Raw genomic sequence first — 23,291 nt, forward strand, 5'->3', positions numbered from 1 at the left:
TTTAACTATTTAATATATTTCTAAGTTAACAAATATTGCTGTAAATGTGGTAAAAGGTGACGTTAAAAAATTCACAACACTTTTTTAAACATTGTTTGAAGCTAAATGTGGCAAAATGTTGATGTTATTTTCAGCATGAGCCACTTTACAAACGGCACCCCATACGCAGCCACTCTAGACAAACAAGTGTCCCAGGAATGAGTCCTAAAACCTTGAAATAAGTTACCATTTTAGCCCCTCATGGTTCCCTCATCAGTGGGTTTTTAGCTTGATGCCTGAAATAAGGTCTGTAGTTAACACAAGCTGAAGAGACTTTCATATTTGTTCTACAACATGAAATACCTGAGTAAATAAAATACCTCACTTTGAAGCTTCTATGGGCGGCTGCTTACAAGTAGCTAAATGACACTACAGAACATCATCATGCCGAGCCGTGCCAAACACAGCTTTACCATATTGTTATGGAGGGGACGTGAGGTCATGTGAACGTGGTATAATTTGTTTAGAGCCTGACATTAGCTTTATATCTCTGGTGATTGCATTTAGGCTTCAAAAATCATGAAAGTGTGTTTATATGTGAACGCAAGTGTAAGTATAATGAACGTTTGTTTGCCACAGAGTTTATTTTTGGCAGTAATCCAAACTCCAATGGAACCAATGAGATGCTAACTTCCGCGTCGGCCCACAGAAAAACTTCATCCCTGGGACACTATATGCACGTGGCATAGCTGTGCCAGAACTGACCCTCCCAGCTTCCTTCACAGTCAAGATGGTGGCGAAGATGGCAAAAACATTTTGTTTGTTTTTTAGAATCGTATTGTGCCTAGTCTCGCTCACCAGACCTTTCTCAAGAAAAGAAAGGTCTGGCTGGGCCGACTCTCACTTTCTCAAGAAAAGAAAGGTCTGGCTGGGCCGACTCTCACTTTGAGATTGGAGAAAAAAACGCCCAATCACAATCGTTCTGGGCGGTGCCACAGCAATGGTGCGCTTGCAAAAATATTGCCGGGGGGAAACAGGTTTTGGTGTAACACGCCCACAAAAATATCGCCTACAGGATGCGAACCATGGCAGAAAAATGGCTACATCCCCGCAAGATCAAACACAGCAAAAGTTAGTAAAGGACGTGTTGAAAACTGCTACACAACCGGAGGTGGTAGGACGGGACTTCAGCGAGTGGCTCGTTCCGCCCAATGAGAGGCTGATCTATGCAGCGAACTTCCGCCCACTCAGACTATATTGTGCCTAACTTTACTGGATCATAACATATTGGGTGTGGAATTAATTTGCAGATACTTCAGTTCAAATTAGGACCAAATTTTTCTATGAATGTCAGTTTTTGAGAAACAATGAAGGCCAACATGTGGCCTGCAGCAGACAGTTATGCCTCTAATGCTTCTTGTTTTTAGCCAAAATGATATATATACCTTATACCCTTTGCTCTACGCTTTTGCTGTGTGATTTTGTTGATCACTTGCGCCCCCTACCAGCCAGTTAAGAGGTGTGAGGAGTCAGCAGTTAATGACGATATAAAACAGTCAATAAAACAGGTTTTTTAACAAATGTGAATCACCGCAACCAAGAGAGAACTTTGAGTACACAGTCATACATATGCACACAAAATATTAGGCTGATTGGTCCAGTAGTATGTGAGATTACCTGCGAACAGACAGATACATGCACTCAAACACAAACAAAGACTTGTGCACGCACACATACAACTAAACAAATGATTCCCTTCGGTTTTACGTCTGGCAGAGATAATAAAATTGTTCCTCCTATATTAATATGTTTTATATTACATTCCTTACATATTTAATGTGAAAAAAGAAAGACAGAATATTCATGTTCAACGTCAAGAAACTGCGCTATTGTATTGCACACAGTTAACACTAACAGCTGAATATAGTCATGTCAAGTCTGTTTATTAGTCAGAGGGCATTCTGGGACATGTAGGAAACCATTAACTAGTAAACTATGAAAACAGATCAAGTGTAGTCAAAGTAGTTGAATTATTTTCTTATCTTCACCACCACTTCAACACTGGTTTATAAAGTCACATTACAAGATGCAGTATCTGGGTGATGTAGTCCTTGACATTGAAACATTTATAACAACTAACTGCCACTTGGGGTCGCCAGAGAGTGAAGGTAAAAGTGTTGTAGAGTCATGACAGGCATAAACCCCACCACACACACACACACTTACACACACAAACCACCACTTTCCCTACCTGTCACTGTGAGGCGAGTCTCTTAGAGAGTCGTATGAATCCCCGTACTGCATTCCCGGTCCGGACATGTCCGCACAGCCCCAGTGGGCGGCCCTCCTCGCCATGCATGCCGGGCTGCTGCACTTACTGGTTCCTACAGAGCTGGACAGCCCACCTGACTGGCAGTCTGAGTTCATACTCTCTGTTCGCTCCATGCTCCACGTCTGCTCCTCGTGTCTGCAGGTGTGGGTGTCAGCAGAACAAGTTTAAAAGGTTACAACAGCACTGAGGAGGCAGGAGGATACAGAGGAGGAAGGAACGCTGGGTAAAGAGACTATACTGCTTAAATGTTCATATGCAATGTCTCTCAAAGCACTGTGAAGTGGAACAACACTGAATCACTGACTGAAACACTGACTCAACAGCCAATTGTGCAACTCTACACAGTGTCTGATTGTACACTACCTGTCCAGCACGAAGTAGAGACTAGACAAAATAAACAAGTATCTGATGACGACAGTGCAGCATCAATAAGTCAAAGACAAACATTTTTCTCAAGAGCTGGAGCCTAACAAGAGACTCAGAATCAGTATTAGACCTACTCCATAAGAACACAGGGACTTTTGCTCCTCTATTCTCAAAAAAAAAAAACTTTCCACACAAGCACTGTTTAAAAAGATTGACCAAATGAAAACACACACAAAAACAATACATAAAAGCACTGTCGAGAACATGCCAAACCAACAGGTGGTGATATTAGCTTAAAGCCATGTTGGCTAATTAACCAAAGAAGACGACGATGTTGGCCAATCAGAGGCCTACAGAAAAGCTAATAGTGGAAGGCTAACATACACAAACGTCAATAGTGCACTCTGACGCCTCTGTTCCTCAATATAGTGGAAGGATAACTGTACATTTATGTGTTAACATAACATTAACATGCATAAAAATTGCATGGGCCTCATTGGTTACACCTCCCACAGGAGATAACAGCACACTTTGATGTCTCAAGCCAGACTCAGTTTTTTCTGTCGACATGTCAACCCTGAAAAATAGAGTTTCTGAACATTTTCATCCTGAGAGGAATTTTACAAAACGTAAATTTTTAGTGACCTAAAATGGCATTTTCAGACCAAAATGCATAGAAAAGCCTCCATTAAAAAAAAAAAAATTCCTGTGTATGTGTGGACTAAGTCTTAGACTTAGGTGATGCTTATGTTGCTCTGCGTGCTGTATGTGTAACAAAATGTTTCTGCTAACATCTTAGCCATAAAAGCCTGTTGAGTTGTTGATATAGTATATCAAAGTTTGCTGCAATGAGTCTGTAGAATAATGACAAATCCGCCACTCGTGAGTTTCCAGTGCAAGTGAGTTTTTCTCGTCTTGATTCAGTTGATACTGTAATGATTCTTGTGGAATGAACTGCCAAAGTTTTGTACAACAAGTTGAACTACACTGCCAACAAGCTGTTAAAGTTGTGAAAGGTTTGACTCATCCAAATTACATTTTCTTACTTAAAGGAACTCTTACCTTTCTTGCATTTCACACAGCACAAAACTTAAACATCCACAACTCCACCTCCCTCCAAAGACCTATTCCCCCTCCTCCATTACATCCTCATTACGTCTATGATAGACGTAGGCGTAGGCAAGGTAAGAGCAGGTGTATTGTTACAACCAAGACAGTCAAACGCAACCCCGGAGTTTTAAAACTCAACCGGAGTCAGTGATGACCGATGAGTTTTAGAATAAGGTTTCAGTGGTAACGTTAGATAGTAGTGTTAACGTTACTAGTAAGTGGAAATGCACAAGGAAGATAATGTTAATGTTTCAGAGGCTACGCTACAGTAGGCTAACGTTAGCCATTAGCAACTGGATGCTGTGTTGTCATATGTAACTTTATATGGTATATTAGAAGCAAACTAAACATAACGTTACCTGTCCTGCACAGTCAAACGCAACCCCAGAGTTTTGAAACTTACGCAAGCCGTTACGTCAGTCGGAGGCCTCCACGTGGGGAAGACAGACAGGACGCTTGGCCAATTGGTTAGAATTTTCTTAGAACCATATGCGAATGGTACAATTATGAGTTTTTATCTCTGGTGGAATTTACTTACATTTTAGTGAGCCATCAGCTTATTAATAGCATTTTAACCTAAACAAAGAAAAGCGTAAAATTTCCAGAAGGGTTAGTGTTGCTTTAAGGCTGATTTATACTGTGTTGAATCCAGGGGTTGGTAGTAACGCGTTACAAGTAACGCACATGAGTAAAAAAGTAGTTTTTTTGAGGAACGAGTACTTTTTAAGTTCCTTTTTTAAAACTGTACTTCTACTCTTACTCAAGTATATTTTTAAGCCAGTAATCTACTTTTTACTTCACTACATTTGCCATTTACCTTCGTTACAACTACCGTATATTTCCAAATAGCCGCCGGGGGTTTGACCCCATTTTGTGTATTAAACGCCGGTCTGATTAAACGAAGCTACTGTGGGCCATCCCTTTTAATAAAATTACCAGAAGAGTTCGCTGAAAAACAGGTAAAGTCAGCCTGAATTACTCGCGTACGTCCCCGGTGATAATCGCTGACATACATAGGGAATACGGCTTCTACAGGCTCGCCATAGCTCACTGTCAGGACTCAGGGACCAGAATTCGGGATGGCGGACTGTCGGAATGGTGATATTTCGGTGTGGTGGCCTGTAACTGTTGGTTAAATGGTCGGTTCGGATAACTGGGGCTTTACTGGTATAATGCAATAGCACCACCCAGCGGTGAAACCCGTGTACACGAAAAAAATGACCGGAGCCAGGTCGAAATGAAGAGCTTCTTTTTGTTTGAAAAGAGCCAACTAAGTTAGCATGTTAGAGATTTATGCACATATAATCCCAGTTTAGGACATATTTCTTACAAAACAAGGGAGAGATGGGATTTTCATTTTGTTACTGTTATGGTCATTTGTAAAATAGTTCACCTGACACCTGGTGATCTGGCAGGAAAGTCCTACAGGGACCTGTTATACCTTTACAAACACATTTGTGGATGGAACTTGGGAACATTATAGTGCTATTGTTTACCATATATTGAATGGTTTCTTATTTATTTTATTGGTTTTTATTTATTTTGTTAACAGCGAAAAAGACGTAGAAAAGACAAAGAAGTTGGGATGTCATTTCTGTTTTTAAAGCAAGGTCATCCACTCAAATTACAGATAGGGAAATGGAGAAAGAAGAGGTTAGGTGAGGAAAAGAGGGGTAGAGTGAAGGAGATGGAGAGTGGAAGATTGGTACCTGCTTCATTAAAAAAAAGTTTTATCAAGTGCTGTTTTTTCATTATTTTGCACTGGTCCGCACACCCTAAAAAATATTCAAATGGAAAGTAACTTGTACTTGAGTAAATTATTAACCAGGTACTCTTTACTTTTACTTGAGTAGGTTTCTCAAATAGTAATTTTACTTCTACTTGAGTAATTTTTATGTCAGTAATTGTACTTTTACTTGAGTACAGATTTTCAGTACTCTACCCACCCCTGGTTGAAGCTACGTCGTAGGCTGACGTACACCTCCCGAATAAGGTAACTACATGTTGCAGTGACGCAGACCTCCTGTTTATTTTTGTAAACTGAAAAACATTTCCTTCAGTGGAAGCAAAGCTTTAATTTTGTTTTTATTTCATAGATTTATAGATTTGTTTTACAATTAGATATGTCATAGGAAGGCAATAAAGGCCCCACAAAACAGCACTGAAGTCTTGTGTGTGATTTATTATATGTGTAGCTCTTTCAGGCACTGAAACTACTTCTATTGCATATTTTTTTGTATTTTATTTTCAATGTGCAAATTAATAAACCTGCACCTTGGCTAAGATACGCAATGTAAAATGTCATAGGCTCATGCTAATAACATTAGCATGTTGTATTTGTCTGGCTAAAGACAATTGTTTTGTCTGTAAACCTTGTGAGTTATAATGGGGCTGAATTTTGTACTTTTGTTAAATATTGTTGCTTTTAAGCCATGTTTTAGGTGTGTTGGTCGAATTGAATAAAACTTTCTGTACTTCACAGAGACACAATACAGTGGCTTAGAAACCCCACCGCCAACTAGTGTTTTGGAGGCGTAATTGTAGAGCAACACAGACATGCCGCCACAATGGAGTAAATGCTCACAATGTGGGGTACTTGCATAGGCTACAGCGTAGGCTCCGTGTAGAGACTACATACAGCTATAAATCAGCCTTTAGCTCTTGTGGTTTCTTCCCATGCAGGCAGCATTGGTTTTAACTGTCCAGGTTTTGTGAGAGCTGTCGCTGAGATTTCTGCTGCCAACTTATTACAATAGAAATAAATGGAATTATTATTATTATTGGCATTAAAACAAAACAAAATAAACCAAAAAAAAATAGAATGGTTCTTTCCAGAGACAATGTTCCTGTTCCTCTGTATAATCCACAGACCTCTCTGCCAGCAGTTCTCATTGGCGCTGCTTTCTACAAAAAAAATAGTCCCAATAAAAATGGTTCATAACTGAAAATGTAAGACAAAAAACTTGGAATATAGGAATACAGGAACTAGGAATATCTGTGTATACATGCCCATGTGGATGTACATGTGTGGCAGCAGGTCTACCTGGAAGCATGTGAGGCAGTGGTAGAGTGGTGGGAGCGGGTAGACATTCGGCTGCCTGCGTAGTTGCCTGCACCCTCAGCTCCGTGGCTGATCACACACTCTGTCGTTGGGACGCTTTTGGAGATGTACTGCAATGCACACATAAACCCACACACACACACACACACAAACATATTTTAATACTTGTTACTTATGTTTATATTTTCCAAAACACATCATACAGTAAATTTAGATTAAGTATACGTGAATATAAAGTGATGTCTAATGACGAGAGATTTTCCTGCACAGATCTTTTGTTAACTCTCATCTCTTGTCTCTCCTCACTGTTTTCATTGCTGCTATTATGCTGACTCATGCACATTATGTCTCCAGGAGAATGGTAGGTGTTTCTGCCCTCTCTTTAACGTCTGTCAGCTCTGTGCCACCATATTTCCCTGTGTTGTCAGTGGATCAGAGTTTTATTTACACAAAGACTCTTTCGGAGGCAAAACTGCTCTGAAGGCTAAAAGGAGCTTCTTGGTAGAGTTAAATCTAAGTGCCGAAGCTAAACAAAGTGTACCGGTGACTCCACCTAAAGACACATGAACTGGCTGAGGCTCTGTGGACTTCCTGTGCCATTTGCTCAGGTAAAGTTGAAATCCAGTCTTCTCCAATCTTCTTCTGTTCCTAATTTAGCATCAATGAATATCTGAGGGTGTTCTGGAAATTTTGACACCAAAATCCTATTTATAGGACAGTGATATTTAATCAAAAGCACGGGCATATCTGGCTTTATTTCAGCAGCACTTTGGTAATAAAGCAAAGTCAGCCTGGAGATTACAAAATGTGACTTGTATGCATTTTGATTGGCAGCTGACAGATAACTGCAAACTGTTTTTGTTGTGCTGTATTATTGTTATTGTTGGCTACCAGAAGCTAAAAAAAAAAAAAATCATGGATGCCAAAAATGTCTTTGGTACAGTTTGGCAACCGCCACTTCTCTTGCACAATATAGCATCTCTAATAAAAGACATTAAAGCACTTAAACATGTTCTAGTAGAAACCCAAAATACAAGTATGAACTTGAAAATGAGTGGAGTAGGTCCCATTTTAAAGAAAAATCATGGTTACTTATTTATTTCTGCCTTGCTAGCAGTTCTGCCTCTGCAAAACTCTTGACCCTGTCAGGAGCGACCGGTTGTGTGTGTCTTCTCAGCATGAAGTGCAGGGTCATCAGGAGGTGACGTTACTTTCAGCCTGTCAGTGAAACCTGACCTGAGCATCACCTGTACCTGCCTCTGCTGCGTGCTTCTAGTGTTTGGACTCACGTCAACCATGGGGATCTCCTCGGGACCAGGGTGGTTGGGTCCGTTGGCCAGCACGCGGTTAGGTTGCTCCACACACTGATTCTGGTTCTGGTGTAGGTGACTGTGCATTTTCTTCCTCTGCTTCCTGGAGGGACGGTGATGAGGGAAAAATAAGTGATCTGGCAAAAGTGACTGATATAATTTCGCTACTTGTTTTAATTGCTCTTTAAAAAACCCTTCAATCCCTCTCCATAGCTTTCATGACTTAGCTCCACTCATCACATGACCGTTTTATGGTTACAGTAATGTCATCAATGTACTTAAAAAATGTAAATTAAATTCAATAATTTAATACAAACTGTGAATATTGTATTTCCTCACTTGGAGAAAGAAAGTGGTCGTTCTGGTGTGCTCTGGCGTCACTACACTTCTGCTCACCAGCCCTTAGATTTGTCTTTTGACAAGAGTTGGGTCGATGTCTGGATGTGTGGGTGCAATTTGGTGGTCTAGCTTAAACCATAAATGCTGAAACAACATTTGTCATTATGAAACAATCTGGCAAATTAGAAAGTAGCCTATATCTGCAACCTTTGCTGACGGCGTCACAGTGCTAAATGCAACATGTATTACATAAGTAATCAGCAATATAACAACGTGATGAACATAATATGTTTGTTTTTAAACGGACTAACAGAGACAACAGTTTGACTGGCCATGAGCTGAGCAGGGCAACATGAAGGAGGCAAAATTTCAGCAGAGGTGGGAGGGGCAGAGCTGTGCACCCAATATTTGTTTACTAGAAAGTTTGTGTTTTTTTGGCGGTGATAAGAGGAAACACAGCAGAGTTAGTCTCTCTCAAAAAAAAAAAAAACTGCACCAATATGGCAGCATTTTAGATTTGAACCTGACGGAAGAGGTCCCCTAACTGGCTGATGCTGTGCACCGTTTGGAGCTGAAGTTTGTTTTGTTTCTATTAATAGGCCACATGTTGCATGCTTTGAAAGCACTGCTATGGAAAAGGAATGGCTGACACCTCTTTATTTCACAACAAAAACCAACATAGGTGTCAGCTGGCTCGAAGAAGATCTAAGGGAGCTGAAAGTTTCTGCTAATGTAAAGGACCAATGCTAATAACAAACTAGCTACTAGCTACTTGCTGTTGGCTAAATTATGTGTCATTTCCAGTAAATTTCACAATATAGAACATGTTTTCTGCTTTAAAAAGTAATGTTACAAATGTAAGAAGACAGCAAGATGGCTACTCGCTCATCTTTTAAGCGGTTACGTCTGATCTGCAGAGCACAGTTGATCAGTTGATAGCAATGTGGTTTGTTTACATGACGTGACAGAAGTGCACATTTAATGTATTCAGTGTGGACAAAGAGCTCCGTTGTTATGCGATGCAACATAATAGTCGGACGCTTGTTTGCTGTTAAGACAAAGTGTCATTATGTTCTAGTCCAGAGTGGCTGCTGAGTCAAGTGGGTAAAATTCGGTATACCAGTTCGGCTCTTAATATCAAACCAGTTTGAAAAATTTCACACTGGCCCCCAACCCTACTTGTAAACCCTTTTGTAGGGGCCCCAACCCCTAGTTTGGGAACCATTAGACCTAACTACTTACTGTATGAGCTGGTCAAGCTCGACCTTGACCAGCTCATACAGTAAACTTTTATTTTTCAGTTTGTACTTTATTTAAGAAAAGGATCTAAATACTTCTTCCCCCACTGCTCTACAGCATGAAAAGAGGAAGCGCATTACAATGGGTTTTTTTTTGTTGTTGTTTTTTTCAGTGGGTTAATTTAAAGGTTTTGAGCCTTTCATAAAAGACAGTCATGGTTCCTCCAGAGACACATACTTGGTTTTGCAGTAGGCCACCACACAAACGATGCCAACCACCAGCAGCGCCACACAGATGCCCGTGATCGTCAGCACCCGCCTCTGGTAGAGCTCCTCAGCCTCTGTGGATAGAAACACACACACATACAAACACACACATGTTCACATGCACACACACCCATGCATTGGCAGACAGACAGTCACAGAACAGACAAGAATACGCGCGCACACACACAGACACACACACGAGCAGCATGAGCCTTACTCCATTGATGGTAACTACAGAAACAGTTTTTTTCTCACTATTATCTGCTGCCATCATATCCCCTGTGCTGTCTGTCTGTGAAACAACTCCTGCTCTATCATGTCACATGCCTCTCAGTTTTAACTGTACTACAGTCAAACAGTGCTACTACAACACAGGAGTAATTCTACAAGCTCAGAAATATTATGATGAAAAGCATCCTGACTGAGACTTCCTGCTGTCCCTACACACGTGTTTCTACAATGGCCATGGGGATGTAATGCTACAGATGGCACTGGAAGGGATCTGAATGCATGCCTGTATGAATGGAATAATTAAAAGACACGTCGTCACAATGAAAAAATTATAAAAGCATTTTTTGTTCAAGGTGTTGACACCACAGTGGCCTGAGAGGATAAAAGTTTGGTATTCACAGAGCTCACCATAACTGTAACTAGAGCTGGGCGATACGGAGAAAAATAAACATCACTATATTTTTTTAATCAAACATCTCGATATCGATATTGAATTTGCATTTTAGGGTTGACTTGTGAATCTCTCACTAATAATCATCAGTAATGTGGATATAATGACTAAGTGGGTAAATACAAATAGTCCAACAGCTAGAACAGTCTGGTAAGTTCCAAAAATTACATCACCTTACTGTAATTTAGCCTTTAAAACCAGGAAAAGACAACATATATTTGGATATCCAAAATCTAGCATGATATCTAGTTTAATATTACTATATCTATATAATATCAATATGGTGCCAACCCTAACTGTGACTGTCTTGGACAATAATTTATGTTATTAATTACAGGAATATAGTGTATATGTGCTTTAATTATCTGTCGCTATTTTATCTTTTATTTCCTGTGCTTGTGTGACCAGATAATGTTTTTGTACGCTTTCATCATAAAGGAACGTATTCATTTGACATGTTTTTAGTGAATGGTGAACTGAACATATTCGTTTGCAATGAATTAACGCGAACGTGAGCGCGTACAATGTGTGCACCAGAAGATTTACAACAGCTGCACGCATGGCTAACATTAATGCAACTCGCATTTCAGACAGCGCAGCTACTAGTACTGCTGAATCCAATTCTAGAATGTTTGACGGAGCTTCATGAGTTAATCAGTACAGATTGCAATGGAAAAAAAATCTCACATTTTTATGCAAATAATGCCCGTCAGGTTTTTAAAAAATGTCCAAATGTCGGCCACATTGGCAACAAATTTGAGACGACACATCAAATAAAAATTAAAAGGAAGACTTACATTTTTGGGACTGTAAACTTTGAATGTGAACTAATTTTTATTTGTGTGAAGTAAACTTTGAGCAAGCTCTTGTAAAGCGTGAACTTGTACGACACTAAGTTCGAAGTTTTTTAGGTGACACTGTGGTGGTCATACTGGAGATTATTTTGGTAACAAAGACTACAGTATAAACAGTGGCATTTCAAAAGGTGGAAACAGAAATTAAACCTGTTGACTCCCACTGAGAGTGAGGTTTCATTTTTTTTGTTAAAGCAAACATCTTTAATTTCTAAACCTTGTTAGTTTTAAAATAAAATAGTTAAATAACAGCAGGCTGAAAGCTGCATTTTGCTGCCACCTCTGGTTAAAAATTTCGAGCTTGTTTCACCTCTGACCACAGCCAGTATCACTGATAGCTGTGGTTGGGTGCCAACAGAAGTTTGCTGTGTTGCACCAGGAACCACACCCAACAGTGATGTCACGAGGCCCTGGAGTACACCGCTACATCACTGCAGGAAGCTGAGACGTTAAGCTACTGGAGGTCAGCAAAAAAACAAGATTTCAGGGGATGTTAAGTAATCTAAACCAAACCCTAATTTCTATCGATTTTTTTCATTTCCTGTCCTTGACCTTTAATTTTTTCGTTCACAAAAATCCATGGTGTTAGTCGGTTTTTTTTTTAGATGTTGGAGTGAAGTTGTCATGAAATGCACTACAATAACTTGTAATAGTTACTTCTGAGTTCTCCATTAATATTATGTAATAATTTGACTGTTTTAGCTTTAGATATATAAGCTACCATAAAAGTCAATCTTATTTATTTACTTATTTCTCATCTATTTATTGAACTTTTTTAGACATTTTATCATTGTCATATATTTTAAATCCTTTATTTATTTCTTATTGATAACTTTTAATTATATATCTTATATGTTTCTAAAGTTATCTGTTTAGCAATTTATTTCTATTTATCTATATACTTTTATTTATGTATTTTTATATATATTTATTTATTTTATTTTTTATTTCTATTTATATATTTTATTGCTATTTCTATTTACCCTTATTCTATCTATTTTTTTTACACTTTTATTTTTTAGGTTTTCTTACTTATATTTTACCTCCAGTGTTTCCTCACTGATGGCGTTACCTCAGTTCTCTCAGACATTGCACATTTGTCTTTTTATTCTGTGAAGCACTTTGTGTTACAATTTATTGTATGAAAATGTGCTATATAAATAAAGTTTGATTGATTGAATTAACTTTTCCTTATGAGGCGATTGAATTGAATTATTTTTTAAGTAGTCAATATAGTTCTTTTACATTTTACTGTTTGCTCACCTACAATTCCCCAGCTACATCTGAGAGATTTGAAGAACGTCTACAAAGTGTTTGCTGGTGACGGGACGAGTTGTTTACAGCACTTTAATGTCACGGTTGGAACCTGCATTTGGGAACATCCCCAGACAGATTTGGATCACATTACACTGAACTACATTAACTTCCAACAGGTTTGTGGTGATGCGGTGTGAATACTTTGCCATCTTGGTGTATCTAGGTTAATTTAGATTTCTGGGCCTGCTGTGGTGTAACACTCTGTGTCAGAACGGAAAGCGCGACGACACAATGACAGAGGGAGCAACGAACAGAACAGAACATGAGGGGAAGAGGGAGGGAGGAAAAAGGAGGAAAGGCTAAGAGGTCAGGAAGGAGGAGCAGGAGGAGACATGTAGACAGAGGGAGAGGAGCAAGGGCTGAGAGGGGAGCAGGGGCGTGTCCAGGGTAAAATGCCCGGGGAGAAACTAGTCCCCAGAAACCACAGATTGGCCTGACTTTGTCCCCTTATCAACTAAAACTGGATTATAGACGCCCTTGGGTTGTTAGTTACGGCCGAATTAAAGTCACTGAAGATAAATCATTGTTTTTCAATGTCATAAAGCTTCTGTTACACAAACGTGTGTTAGTTTAAATGTTTCAAAACTGAAGCTTAACACAGTGACACCTATCAGACTGTCTGTTTATCTAGCTGTAGTTCTTATGGGAAAAAAAGTTGGTTGAAAATACAGTAAAATACATCAGACAGCTGACTTTATTGATTTACTGTATTTCAGAGATCTGCTTGAAACAGGGGCAGGTGAATCAAACGCTGTCCCCTTTACCTAAATCATCACCTCACCTCACCTTTTCCTGTCTCCCCTCCCTCAAAAAGCTCTAGACACGCCACTGTAGAGGAAGGAAAGGGGGCGAGGGAGGAGGGGAGAGGGGGGGTTTCTAAATAAAGGGCCTCTGTAGGGATTGACAAGCCTACGAGAGCCTTGGCCCGGCATTGTGTGTGTGTCACAGGGTACTGATACAGAAAGGCAAAGGGAAATGGGAAGGCGAGCTCGCTGGCACGGTGGAGCCAACAGCAATCGTGATTTAGGACAGGCGAGCTCTTGACTCTGACACTGAGTCAATCAAGGGCAGAATAATAAGGACAGACTATGTGGTCAGGCCTTTTGCTCGCTCTTGGCAACGGTTTGCAAAAATACTCGCAGCTTGCATGTTTTTATTCGACAGGCTGCTGAAGCCAATACGCACATTGCCAAAGCCCAGAGGACGAGCCAGATACTTGTATTTATCGATGATGTGAAACGTTCTCTGATTTTTGGACAAAGAAAGGTAGCTTTTGCTCTGATATGGTGTCCAGGTAAACACAGCATTGATTCGTATCAGGCCCATTACATTGTGTTTTCTGCACTTTCTCTCATTAATGCGTCCTTCCCAGTTATTTTGTCTATGCTTGTCCAAATTTGTCAGACTGTAAGAAGAGTGCATGCAGAGAGGGGAGGTTACGTGTCTTAAAAGCAGGTTAGTGGGCAGGAGAAAAAGAGGGACAGGTTGAGGGAGACCCAGTTGTTGGTTTTAGAAAGAAGATGGCACAATAATGTGTGACTGTGAGAGGATCTTGGCAAACCCTTTAAGCACAGCAAAATGAATAATAATGTTCCATACCCATTAATTTAATTCTGAGAATCTCTGCCAGCGCAGAAAGTTGTCGTGGTAAAAGGAAAGAGACAGATAGGGTCAGGTGTAATGTCCACTTTGGAGCAGATAGATTATTTTCATGTCCTATATACGCTGAACCAGAATATAAGTTAATTAGTGCTGTCAATCATAGTGATTGACGTGTGTACCGTCCAGTAACAGACAGACAACTCAGACAGCCTCAGCTCTGTGACCCCCAGAAATGATAGGAAAAAAATAAACAAATAAACGGAACGAAACCAAATCAAAAGCGAAGGGAGAAAATTAACCAAAGGCAGAAGGAAAGAGAAGCCAACAGGCAGGAAAAGGCATGCAGAGACAGTCGGACAAAGACAGCAAGACAAGAAGCCACATCACTTACTGCTATATTTACTAGACCTCATTTCTGGAGTAAACAACAGACAGAAATACAAAACAAAATTATAATAAAAAAACAAGACAAAAGAAAAAAAAAACAAGAAAACAAAAGATAAAAAGCAGTGAGTTACTCTCCAACATAAAAACACAGTACAGTCGATGAGGCTAGCACAGCAAATGGGGGTGGGCGCTGTAACTCGCTTGACTAATGGCAATTGCGTGCCTTCGTATTGATTACAGCATACCTCTTGTATAGCACTTTGTCCCACTACTGCTGCGTACAGCTATTATAACCTTTCATATGATTTACAGAGAAATCATCTCGGCATTCCCAATTTCCATGGCTTTGCATGCATTACTGGCTGTAAGGAGAGATGCCCATATGAAAAGTCAGCCGATCTTAAGTCCGCCCTGACCTGAACTACTCTACATTCTGACAGTGCTTAATGATCGCACCGGTAACAAATCAACATGGATTTAAAACAGCAGAAAGCGTTCCTTCAGCTGACTGAAAGAGCGTCACAATGCAAAATAAAAGCACGCAGACAGATTTCAGCATGTGGACAAGGCTGGATGATGGGGTCAAAATAAGCATACATTACATATAGTGTGATATTTCATGATGTAAAACCTGCTCTTGGTTTAAAGACATTATTCAGTGTGAAAACTTCCACAACAGACAAACAATAAGACAACATGGCGTGGAGCAACAGTGTTTAACCCCTGGAAACAAGAAGAAGAGGGTGATTTTCATCCCTCTTTTTTATCTCCCTGTGATTGCTGAGCCAGTAACAGCAGCATGACGCAGCCAATGGAGGGAGGAGTACTTTTTATGTATGAAAGTAACTTAGCCAAACCAACAGGAATCATTGGACCTTCTGTGCAGTGCTAAAGTTTTATGCACGTGTCCTGAAATCTCTGGTTATCACCTGATTATACCAATAGGTGTTTCGGTGTCACTGCCCATGCAATCACAGGAGTGACAAAACATGCCCCACTGCATCCCTATGATTTAAAGGAATAGTTAGACATTTTTGAAAATCTGCAAATTTGCTTTCTTGCTGAAAGTTAGATTAGAAAATCGATGCCAATCTCATGTCTGTGCAGTAAATACAAAGCTAGAGCCAGGGTACTGTTAGCTTAGCTTAGCATAAAGACCGGAAGATGCCCAAAAATAGTTTGGCACATCAGCTTCTAAAACCACAAGTTGTAGTTTTTACACATAGTTTACAATTTAGTTACAGTTAAATTAGTCTCTATATACAGACTCTACATTCAGTGAATGTAGAGTCTGTAGGCAAACCCCGGAGATCTTGCCTCCGGAAGAAGAGCGAAAGAGCCCTGGTTTCCGGTTGTAGTTTGTAGTCCGTGTGATATTGACTAATCACGTTTGAGCCGGCTGCAGTTGTTGCCAGGTTAAACGGTCCGTACGGTGAACTAACGAGGCGGAACATAATTGGCGTCACTGCAAACTCTGAATCCATCGCAATGGTTCAGCATATTTACTTATATATAAACGGAAGTCGGAAACGGAAATTCGCCTCCTCCGCCCAAATCAAACCAGAATGCCAAAAAATCGGGGGTCTGCCCCCAGAGGCTGTATTGCCGTCTGCCGGAAGTCAGACGCCGAATACAGCCGATGGGTTCCGAGAATGTTCTTACCCTAACCCAGTGGTTCCCAACTGATGGGTCACAATCCAAAAGTGGGTTGCAGGGTGTCGTGTTTGTAAAAATGCACTTTATTTTATTACAGTGAATTTCTGGCACAGAGCTTTTATTGTGAAGTGCCATTTTATGCTATGGAGTCAGTGACTGACAGAGCTATTTGACAGAAAACTAGCTCGATGACATGGCCAAACCCAAGTATGTCACTGAATATATTAAATTGCATGGACCTTGAATTAATGACTGAGGAGAAATCTGGACCCCGTGGCTGGACCAGTTGGGAACCACCACCCTAACCAATCTCACTCCTCTTGCCTCAACCTAACCAATTCAACCACCAAAGGCAGTGACTACTAGCCAATCAGAGACAGAGTAGAGCAGATGAAGCCTTTGCCATCCTAGGAAAGAAATTTTCGCATCCTGCTACGTCACCTGACTTCATAACTACTACTGCTACTAGAGGTCAGCGCCTAACAATAAACGTAAATATGGGTTGTAATAGCCGGCTCGCACGGACGCCGATCTGTTTAATATGTGAATCAGTGAGCTTTAGAGGTGCTGGTTGGTGGATTTTGTTATTGTTGGTCAGAGCAAGGATAGATGTTTCCTCTTGTTTCCAGTCTTTATGCTAAGCCAAGCCAAATCTTTCCTGGCTGTTGTTTCAGACACAAAATACAAACCAAAGTAAATATGAGCATTTAACAAAAATGTCAAACTATTCCTTTAATTCAATTAAACTTTAATGAGGAGCAAAACATGTGACAGCATTTTGAACATAGTAGAAATCAATCCTGGAACATGTCAAGCAGCATTTAGCCACATGCCATAATGAAAGATTTTGTCAGATGATCCATGGATGCTCAGAGTATAAACAACAAGCTATACGCTCTAATCTCTTAGTTCAGGACAGAATCCACTGAAACTATGAAAATCAATATCACAAAGGGACTGACCCTCAGATAGATATAACCATGAGTGATGTTTTCAAATCTCATTACATTAAGACTTGAATTGTTGAACATATTCTGACCCTAAATCTCATTCTTATTCACTTGCCAAATTATTTGGATTGTGGACACACTGTAGCTTCTCGTAATGACTGGCGGCTGTTCAAAACAATGTCAGAAGGACTTACATTGTTCTCCATCTAAAGCCTCCAATTGTCAGTCGTGCTCCTACTCCAAAATATAAAATCAATGAGACTTTTCTCTTTGTTTGGAAGAGAGGCAAAGCACAGAGTGAGAACTCTCAACCTTGTATTCAGAATTTTTATTCACATAGTTAAGTCTTGATCTGCCTTTTTTTTTGTGCTAAAAGTCTTAACAGCACCGATGGACCATCTACAAAGAAAAGTGACAAAGTGTTCCAGTAGAAACAAATAAATCCAACCTCCTGTTTTTATTATTGTGTTAATTCTCTGTCTCCTCTGTTTCTGTTTGTGCAGTTCTCTGGATCAAGCTGCAATAGAAATATTTTGTGTGCAATTTACAGCTAAAAAAAAACCACACAGAATATTAAAATGTAAGAGTAGAAACAACTTAAAAATGTTTTTTCTTTTTAGCAGCTTTCTAGGTTAAGTATCTCAGTATGTAATGTGCTCTATTTAAGAATACAGGCAGATGAACTGGTGTGAAACATGTCTTACGTGTAAATTCTAAATGATAAAATATATGATTGTTTGTTTCTGGTGACCAGAGGAGCACCACGGAGGAACCAGGGGAGACAGGGAGAGGAAGGGGTGGACATAGAGGCATGCAAACTCACATTCACACACACTTACGTCAGTTTACATGAAACACGAGAGCAGGTTTGCAAACAAACACGCACACGCACACACACAGCGCTCCCTCCATCCAACCCCTCCGATGTAGCATGCAGCATCTCAGTGAGAAGGAGACAGACAAGAGCAAATGGACATACTGTAGAAACCGGCCATGACGGAGTTTTGACAGTGGTCCCCCGTATAGTCATTGGGACACCTGATGGAGGGAAAACAAGACACAGAGGGGGGAAGGGAGGTGGGTTAGGGTTAAAGATACAGAGGGAAGAGAAAGAGGGTAAAACAGGAGGAGAGAAAGAAGGAGAAGTACATGAGGACAGATAGAAAGGAGGGCAAAGGAGAGAGGAAGGGAAGGAGGGAGACATAAGAGAGCAGAGAGATGAGGGATTAGAAACAGCACAATCCACCAACTACAGAGAGAGCGATGACCTGCATACCGTGACATCACCGCCATCAAAATGACATCACTGCTACAGTTAAGACATCATCACAGTCATGGGGGTCATGTGATGGTGGTGCAGGAAGTAGGAGGGGTCAAACGTACAGTTGTTAACCTCCAACCCCTCTCACACACAAACACAGATGCACGCAAACACACAAACACACACTAACAGTTGCGTTATTATGGACTCACATTCACTGCATCCATTTGTTAACCTCTGACTAAAACCATGATGAAATAAAGAAGCAAAGCAAAGGAAGATTTGTTAAATACAGTATAAAATAAGTCTAAAAACAGTAAACTGTAAAGTGAGTTTCACAAAGCAGAAGCAAAGTAAGACGAGAGAAAACTTTCCTGGCATATATACCTGCATGCTGCGTGGGTCATTTATTTTTAACATCACATTCAGTTCTTCTTAATAAGTGTACGTTCTCATGATGTTTTTATTTTAAAACAAGAGTCTGACATTATCAAAGATTAACAAAACAATCTAACAAGTCAAAGGACAACAAGGTCATCTTCATCGGCTAACATGTCAGCCAGGATGTGTTAAGCAACATGCAAAGAAAGTCTGCACCAACTCCTAAGAAAACTATCTGTTTCTTTAGCGGCTAAATGCTCCACTTTCTTCTTCACTAACTTTGTCTGCTGTTTGGGGCTGAGTAGGTAGCATATTGTGGGTTTCAGCTGACTGCTTTTATTGGACATCAGGCTGATGAGAGCTGTGAGAGTGAACCTAAACATTAAAGTTTTGGGCCACTCATAGAATGAGCCTAAAGAAACCATAATGAGCTGCAGAAGCGGCAGAAAATAAGTCATCATTTTCTGTGGGTTTGTCACTACAAAGGACTAACAGGGTGTAGGGGTGCGCACCAAACTTCCAAAGGTGCTGCATCATGAAACAAACTGAAGGCAAAAATCAGACAAAAACTCTTTGTCGTCAAGCATGGTCAAATGACCATCACAAAGCAGAACAAGCAATAGTCACACACACATTCATCAAACAGGTGGTTATGATCAGTGTGATTGGAGTCAGACTGGACCAATCAGATAAAATCGTCTCATACTCTCATATAGGGGATAAAGCATGTGTCATTATAAGTGACACCTTTCACATTACGCATATGTCCCACTGTAATTATAAATATAATAGCTGGAGCAGCTTCAATGCAGTGCTAAAAAAAAATGTACTAAAACGATTTTATAAACATACAAAATGTGGATGGCATATGGAATAGGGGCATCTCTGACTCTCTGATTGGTCAAGTCTTGCCTATTGTTGACTGATTAACACTTTATTTAATCATTTGTTTTTTTGGTCACTAATCCATATTCTCATTTGAGAGAGTGGCTTCTAGTCGAATTCAACTGAATCATTCATCCACCATGGTCGATTCACCGGCATAGATGCGCTGCGTTATTTGGGAGCAGAGACTCCAATGTCTGGGTAAGATGATGACACAGATGATGAATGATCCAGTTGAATTCGACTCCCAAGACGATCCTCACCCAGCTGTCAATTCGATTGAGAGTATAAAAAAAGTTTTTTGAGAGAGTTTTTTTTTTTCTCAGAAACCTTTTTTTAAATCTCAAATTATTTTTTTTATATTCTATGACAAAATACTTTCTCTCAAAACTTTTTTAGTCTCAAATATTATTATGTTTTGCTATCAGTGTGAGAACTTTTTCTCTCAAACATTTTTTCAAATTTATCATTTATTTTCTCGCATGTAATAAAGACACAAATCTAACTCCATAGGGTTGGCCAAGCTGGCTACTTGCGGTTTAGTGCTCTGCTGACTTCAATGGGGTTAAAACGATTTAATCATGTGGCTCTTCTAGACTTTCAAGATGTTATTGGACCTAATGGATCAAATTCTGGCCGGGTAAACGAGTCATTCTGCAGACTGAAAGAAAATTTATCCACTGATTTACAGACATCTCTTTCAAAATGTAAGTCTATGGGAAACAGTCTTTTTGGGTCACAGGGCATCACGTGACAGTGTAATTCCACTGTTTGGCCACTGCAGAAATTGTCTTCAAAGGCAAGTGCACTTCCTGGGGCCTGTTTCTATACACGCCCTTCTGATTTTGACAGAGTTGTTAATTAATTCAAAAAATAATTAGCGCTCTATTAGCGCCACATTCATATGTGAATGCTCTCCTTCATAAATTTATGCCAAAATAGGCTATGTATTGACAGTCAAATCAGGCTCCTTAGATCCTTCTTGGACCGAATTGTCAAATAGTCAGCTATTCAGGGTCAGCACTGATACAGAATATGTAAACATACTGCATCCCTGGCCTCCTGGATACTTCTGTTTATGACTTGATCAATACGATGCAGTGTACAGTTACAGCTGTGGTTAGAACTCCAACCAGCACATAGTAGACTGTGCCTTGTAGAGGTCAGTGAATTTTGAGGTCAAGGTTTAATGAAGCTGAAACTTGGGGTGGAAACACCCAGCCGGAAATCAAATAGGTGTGCCCTGTTTAATCATGGACATGCAGCGGTATAGGAGAGTGCAGCCGCAACAGAAACAACATCCTTGCTGTGTGTGATGCTGTGCTTGTGTGTGAAAGCCTGGTAACCCATCGCTAACTTGTCACGACAAAAAAAATCTCTACATGCACCCTGTAAACTAAGCCTTACAAAATGAAGACTTGTCAAAATGACCTTCTGACAAATGCAAAAATGGCGATGTGTAAAATATAACTGGTTTTAACAACGACAGAAGACTGACACACACACACACACACACACACACATACTGCACATACACACAGAGATACAGAGAGACAGAGAGCCCTCCACAGTGTGTGAGCATGAAAATGGTTGGAATAGGTTTTGGTATTTCTCGGGCATAAATAACAGCAACAGTTTACATGCAGCTGCAGAATGTGGTGTTTTGTTTCTGGATGGGTGGCGAGCTGTCAGTGATACCACGGGCTGAATATGATTCATATTCAGGCAACAGCCATCAAACTCACAACACTGAAACTAACAAGTAGGCTCCTCACTGCATCACAGTCACTCCAAAATTGATATACATATACAGTCCAAAATATTTTTATGTTTTTTGCTACTTCTGATGCAAAGTATTGATACTGCCACTCTTTCCTGTGAATCCTTATCTTTACCCGAAACACTACAGGACCACATTTCAATTGATGTCCTTGAGAAAATAAAGAAATCTTTTGGAGAGAACGCTTCAAATTCTGAAATGTCTTGAATTATGTGTTATAATGAGTGTCACGGCTTTTTACCCAGCCAGGCATAATTGACTTCATCTCTTTATTGCTATAAGTGATAGTAGATCAGCTTTTACTGCAGTCAAATGAAAAATAGGCATGTTATAGAAAATCTGATCCAACTGCAGCGCACATTATACCGTAGATGAATCACAGCAATTGATGAACCACAGTGTTATGATATCATGGGTGTGGCCCCATTACAGTCATTATAGCATAACAGAAGCTCTCTAGCTCTAATAGCCGTATTGTATTTATTACAGTGATTTAATATCTGGTCAACAAATGTATCCAGTTTAAAAGGCGAGGACCTCCGTCTACCCCCGTGCATATACTGTCTATATAACTGACTGGGGATCCTTTTCTCCTCTTTCTCACCACTAAAGAGACAACTTGCTTTTTGAATCAATTACAGCAAAAACCCTCGGAAGAGCCCACTCAGCAATTTCCCATAGAGTTATAAATAGAGCAGAGAGAGAGAGAGAGAGAGAGAGGTGGGAGACACTCGGAGCAGAGGCAGCCCTATGCCGGCAGAGCTTTTACTGTATATCATTTCTTTTCTCCTTCGCCTCTTTTCTTTCTGCCCCTCATTTCCACTCTTCTCTCCACCCTTTTTTTATCTGCACATGCTTGCCTCCCCCCCGGCCCCCCTCCCCCGACTGTACTGTTCTTTCAGCCCTGGGAACGAGCACAGAGGGGAAGAAAAGCCAGCACACCTTTTGTTCCAACCATCTGAATGAAAGCAAAGCCTGTGATTCATTTTGTTATATTCATTATACAAAGGCTCATCACATTTAAGAGAGTGAAAAAAAAACACAGACAGCCATGGACATTATGTCGAAGCTTCAATATTAGCCTGAACTCATGGCATTTGTAGATTAGATTGATTAAACTCTATTGATCCAAATAGGAAATTTGGCATATTTAACCTATAGCTGGGAATACATGGGCTAATGTTTACAGCTGGCACCCGGCAGAGTTTCGTAATAAGCTTTAGATTGATCACAGCTATCTGCAACCCTACACATAAAGCTATAACATAGGTTGAAAGGAACATTGAGTAAGTAAGACACACCAAGCTTTCACTGCCAACAGCTTGCCAGGGGGCATGTTTGCATGTACTGATCTCCACTTTAACCTCCACACTCTGTTTTAGCCAGGGTGCCTTTCTGTATGTGCCGTCCTCCACTTTAACCTACAGACTCCATTTTGCAGTACAGCATTACTTTCCCCTTCAGGGAAGAGGAGATTATACGTTTCCATGGTCGGCACAAAGGAGCTTGCAAATACCACCTCAAATTTCAGGGA

General features: G+C 40.2%; 1 protein-coding gene across 5 annotated transcripts in view; it reads right to left on the minus strand.

The window, feature by feature from the left end:
* nrg2b (neuregulin 2b) overlaps positions 1-23,291 on the minus strand; it is an 88,113-nt gene that overhangs the window by 7,614 nt on the left and 57,208 nt on the right. For 4 of the 5 annotated variants that reach the window (XM_050043117.1, XM_050043115.1, XM_050043114.1 and 1 more), the window contains 6 exons: positions 18,430-18,488; positions 14,455-14,478; positions 9,974-10,076; positions 8,138-8,261; positions 6,831-6,958; positions 2,231-2,446 (listed from right to left, as the gene is read on the minus strand). In XM_050043117.1, coding sequence (XP_049899074.1) covers positions 2,231-2,446; positions 6,831-6,958; positions 8,138-8,261; positions 9,974-10,076; positions 14,455-14,478; positions 18,430-18,488 — 654 coding nt within the window. The remainder of the gene's footprint in view (positions 1-2,230; positions 2,447-6,830; positions 6,959-8,137; positions 8,262-9,973; positions 10,077-14,454; positions 14,479-18,429; positions 18,489-23,291) is intronic. The other variant, XM_050043113.1, reaches the window with a different exon arrangement.

Source organism: Epinephelus moara, chromosome 4, assembly GCF_006386435.1.
Source record: "Epinephelus moara isolate mb chromosome 4, YSFRI_EMoa_1.0, whole genome shotgun sequence".
Classification (NCBI taxonomy): domain Eukaryota; kingdom Metazoa; phylum Chordata; class Actinopteri; order Perciformes; family Serranidae; genus Epinephelus; species Epinephelus moara.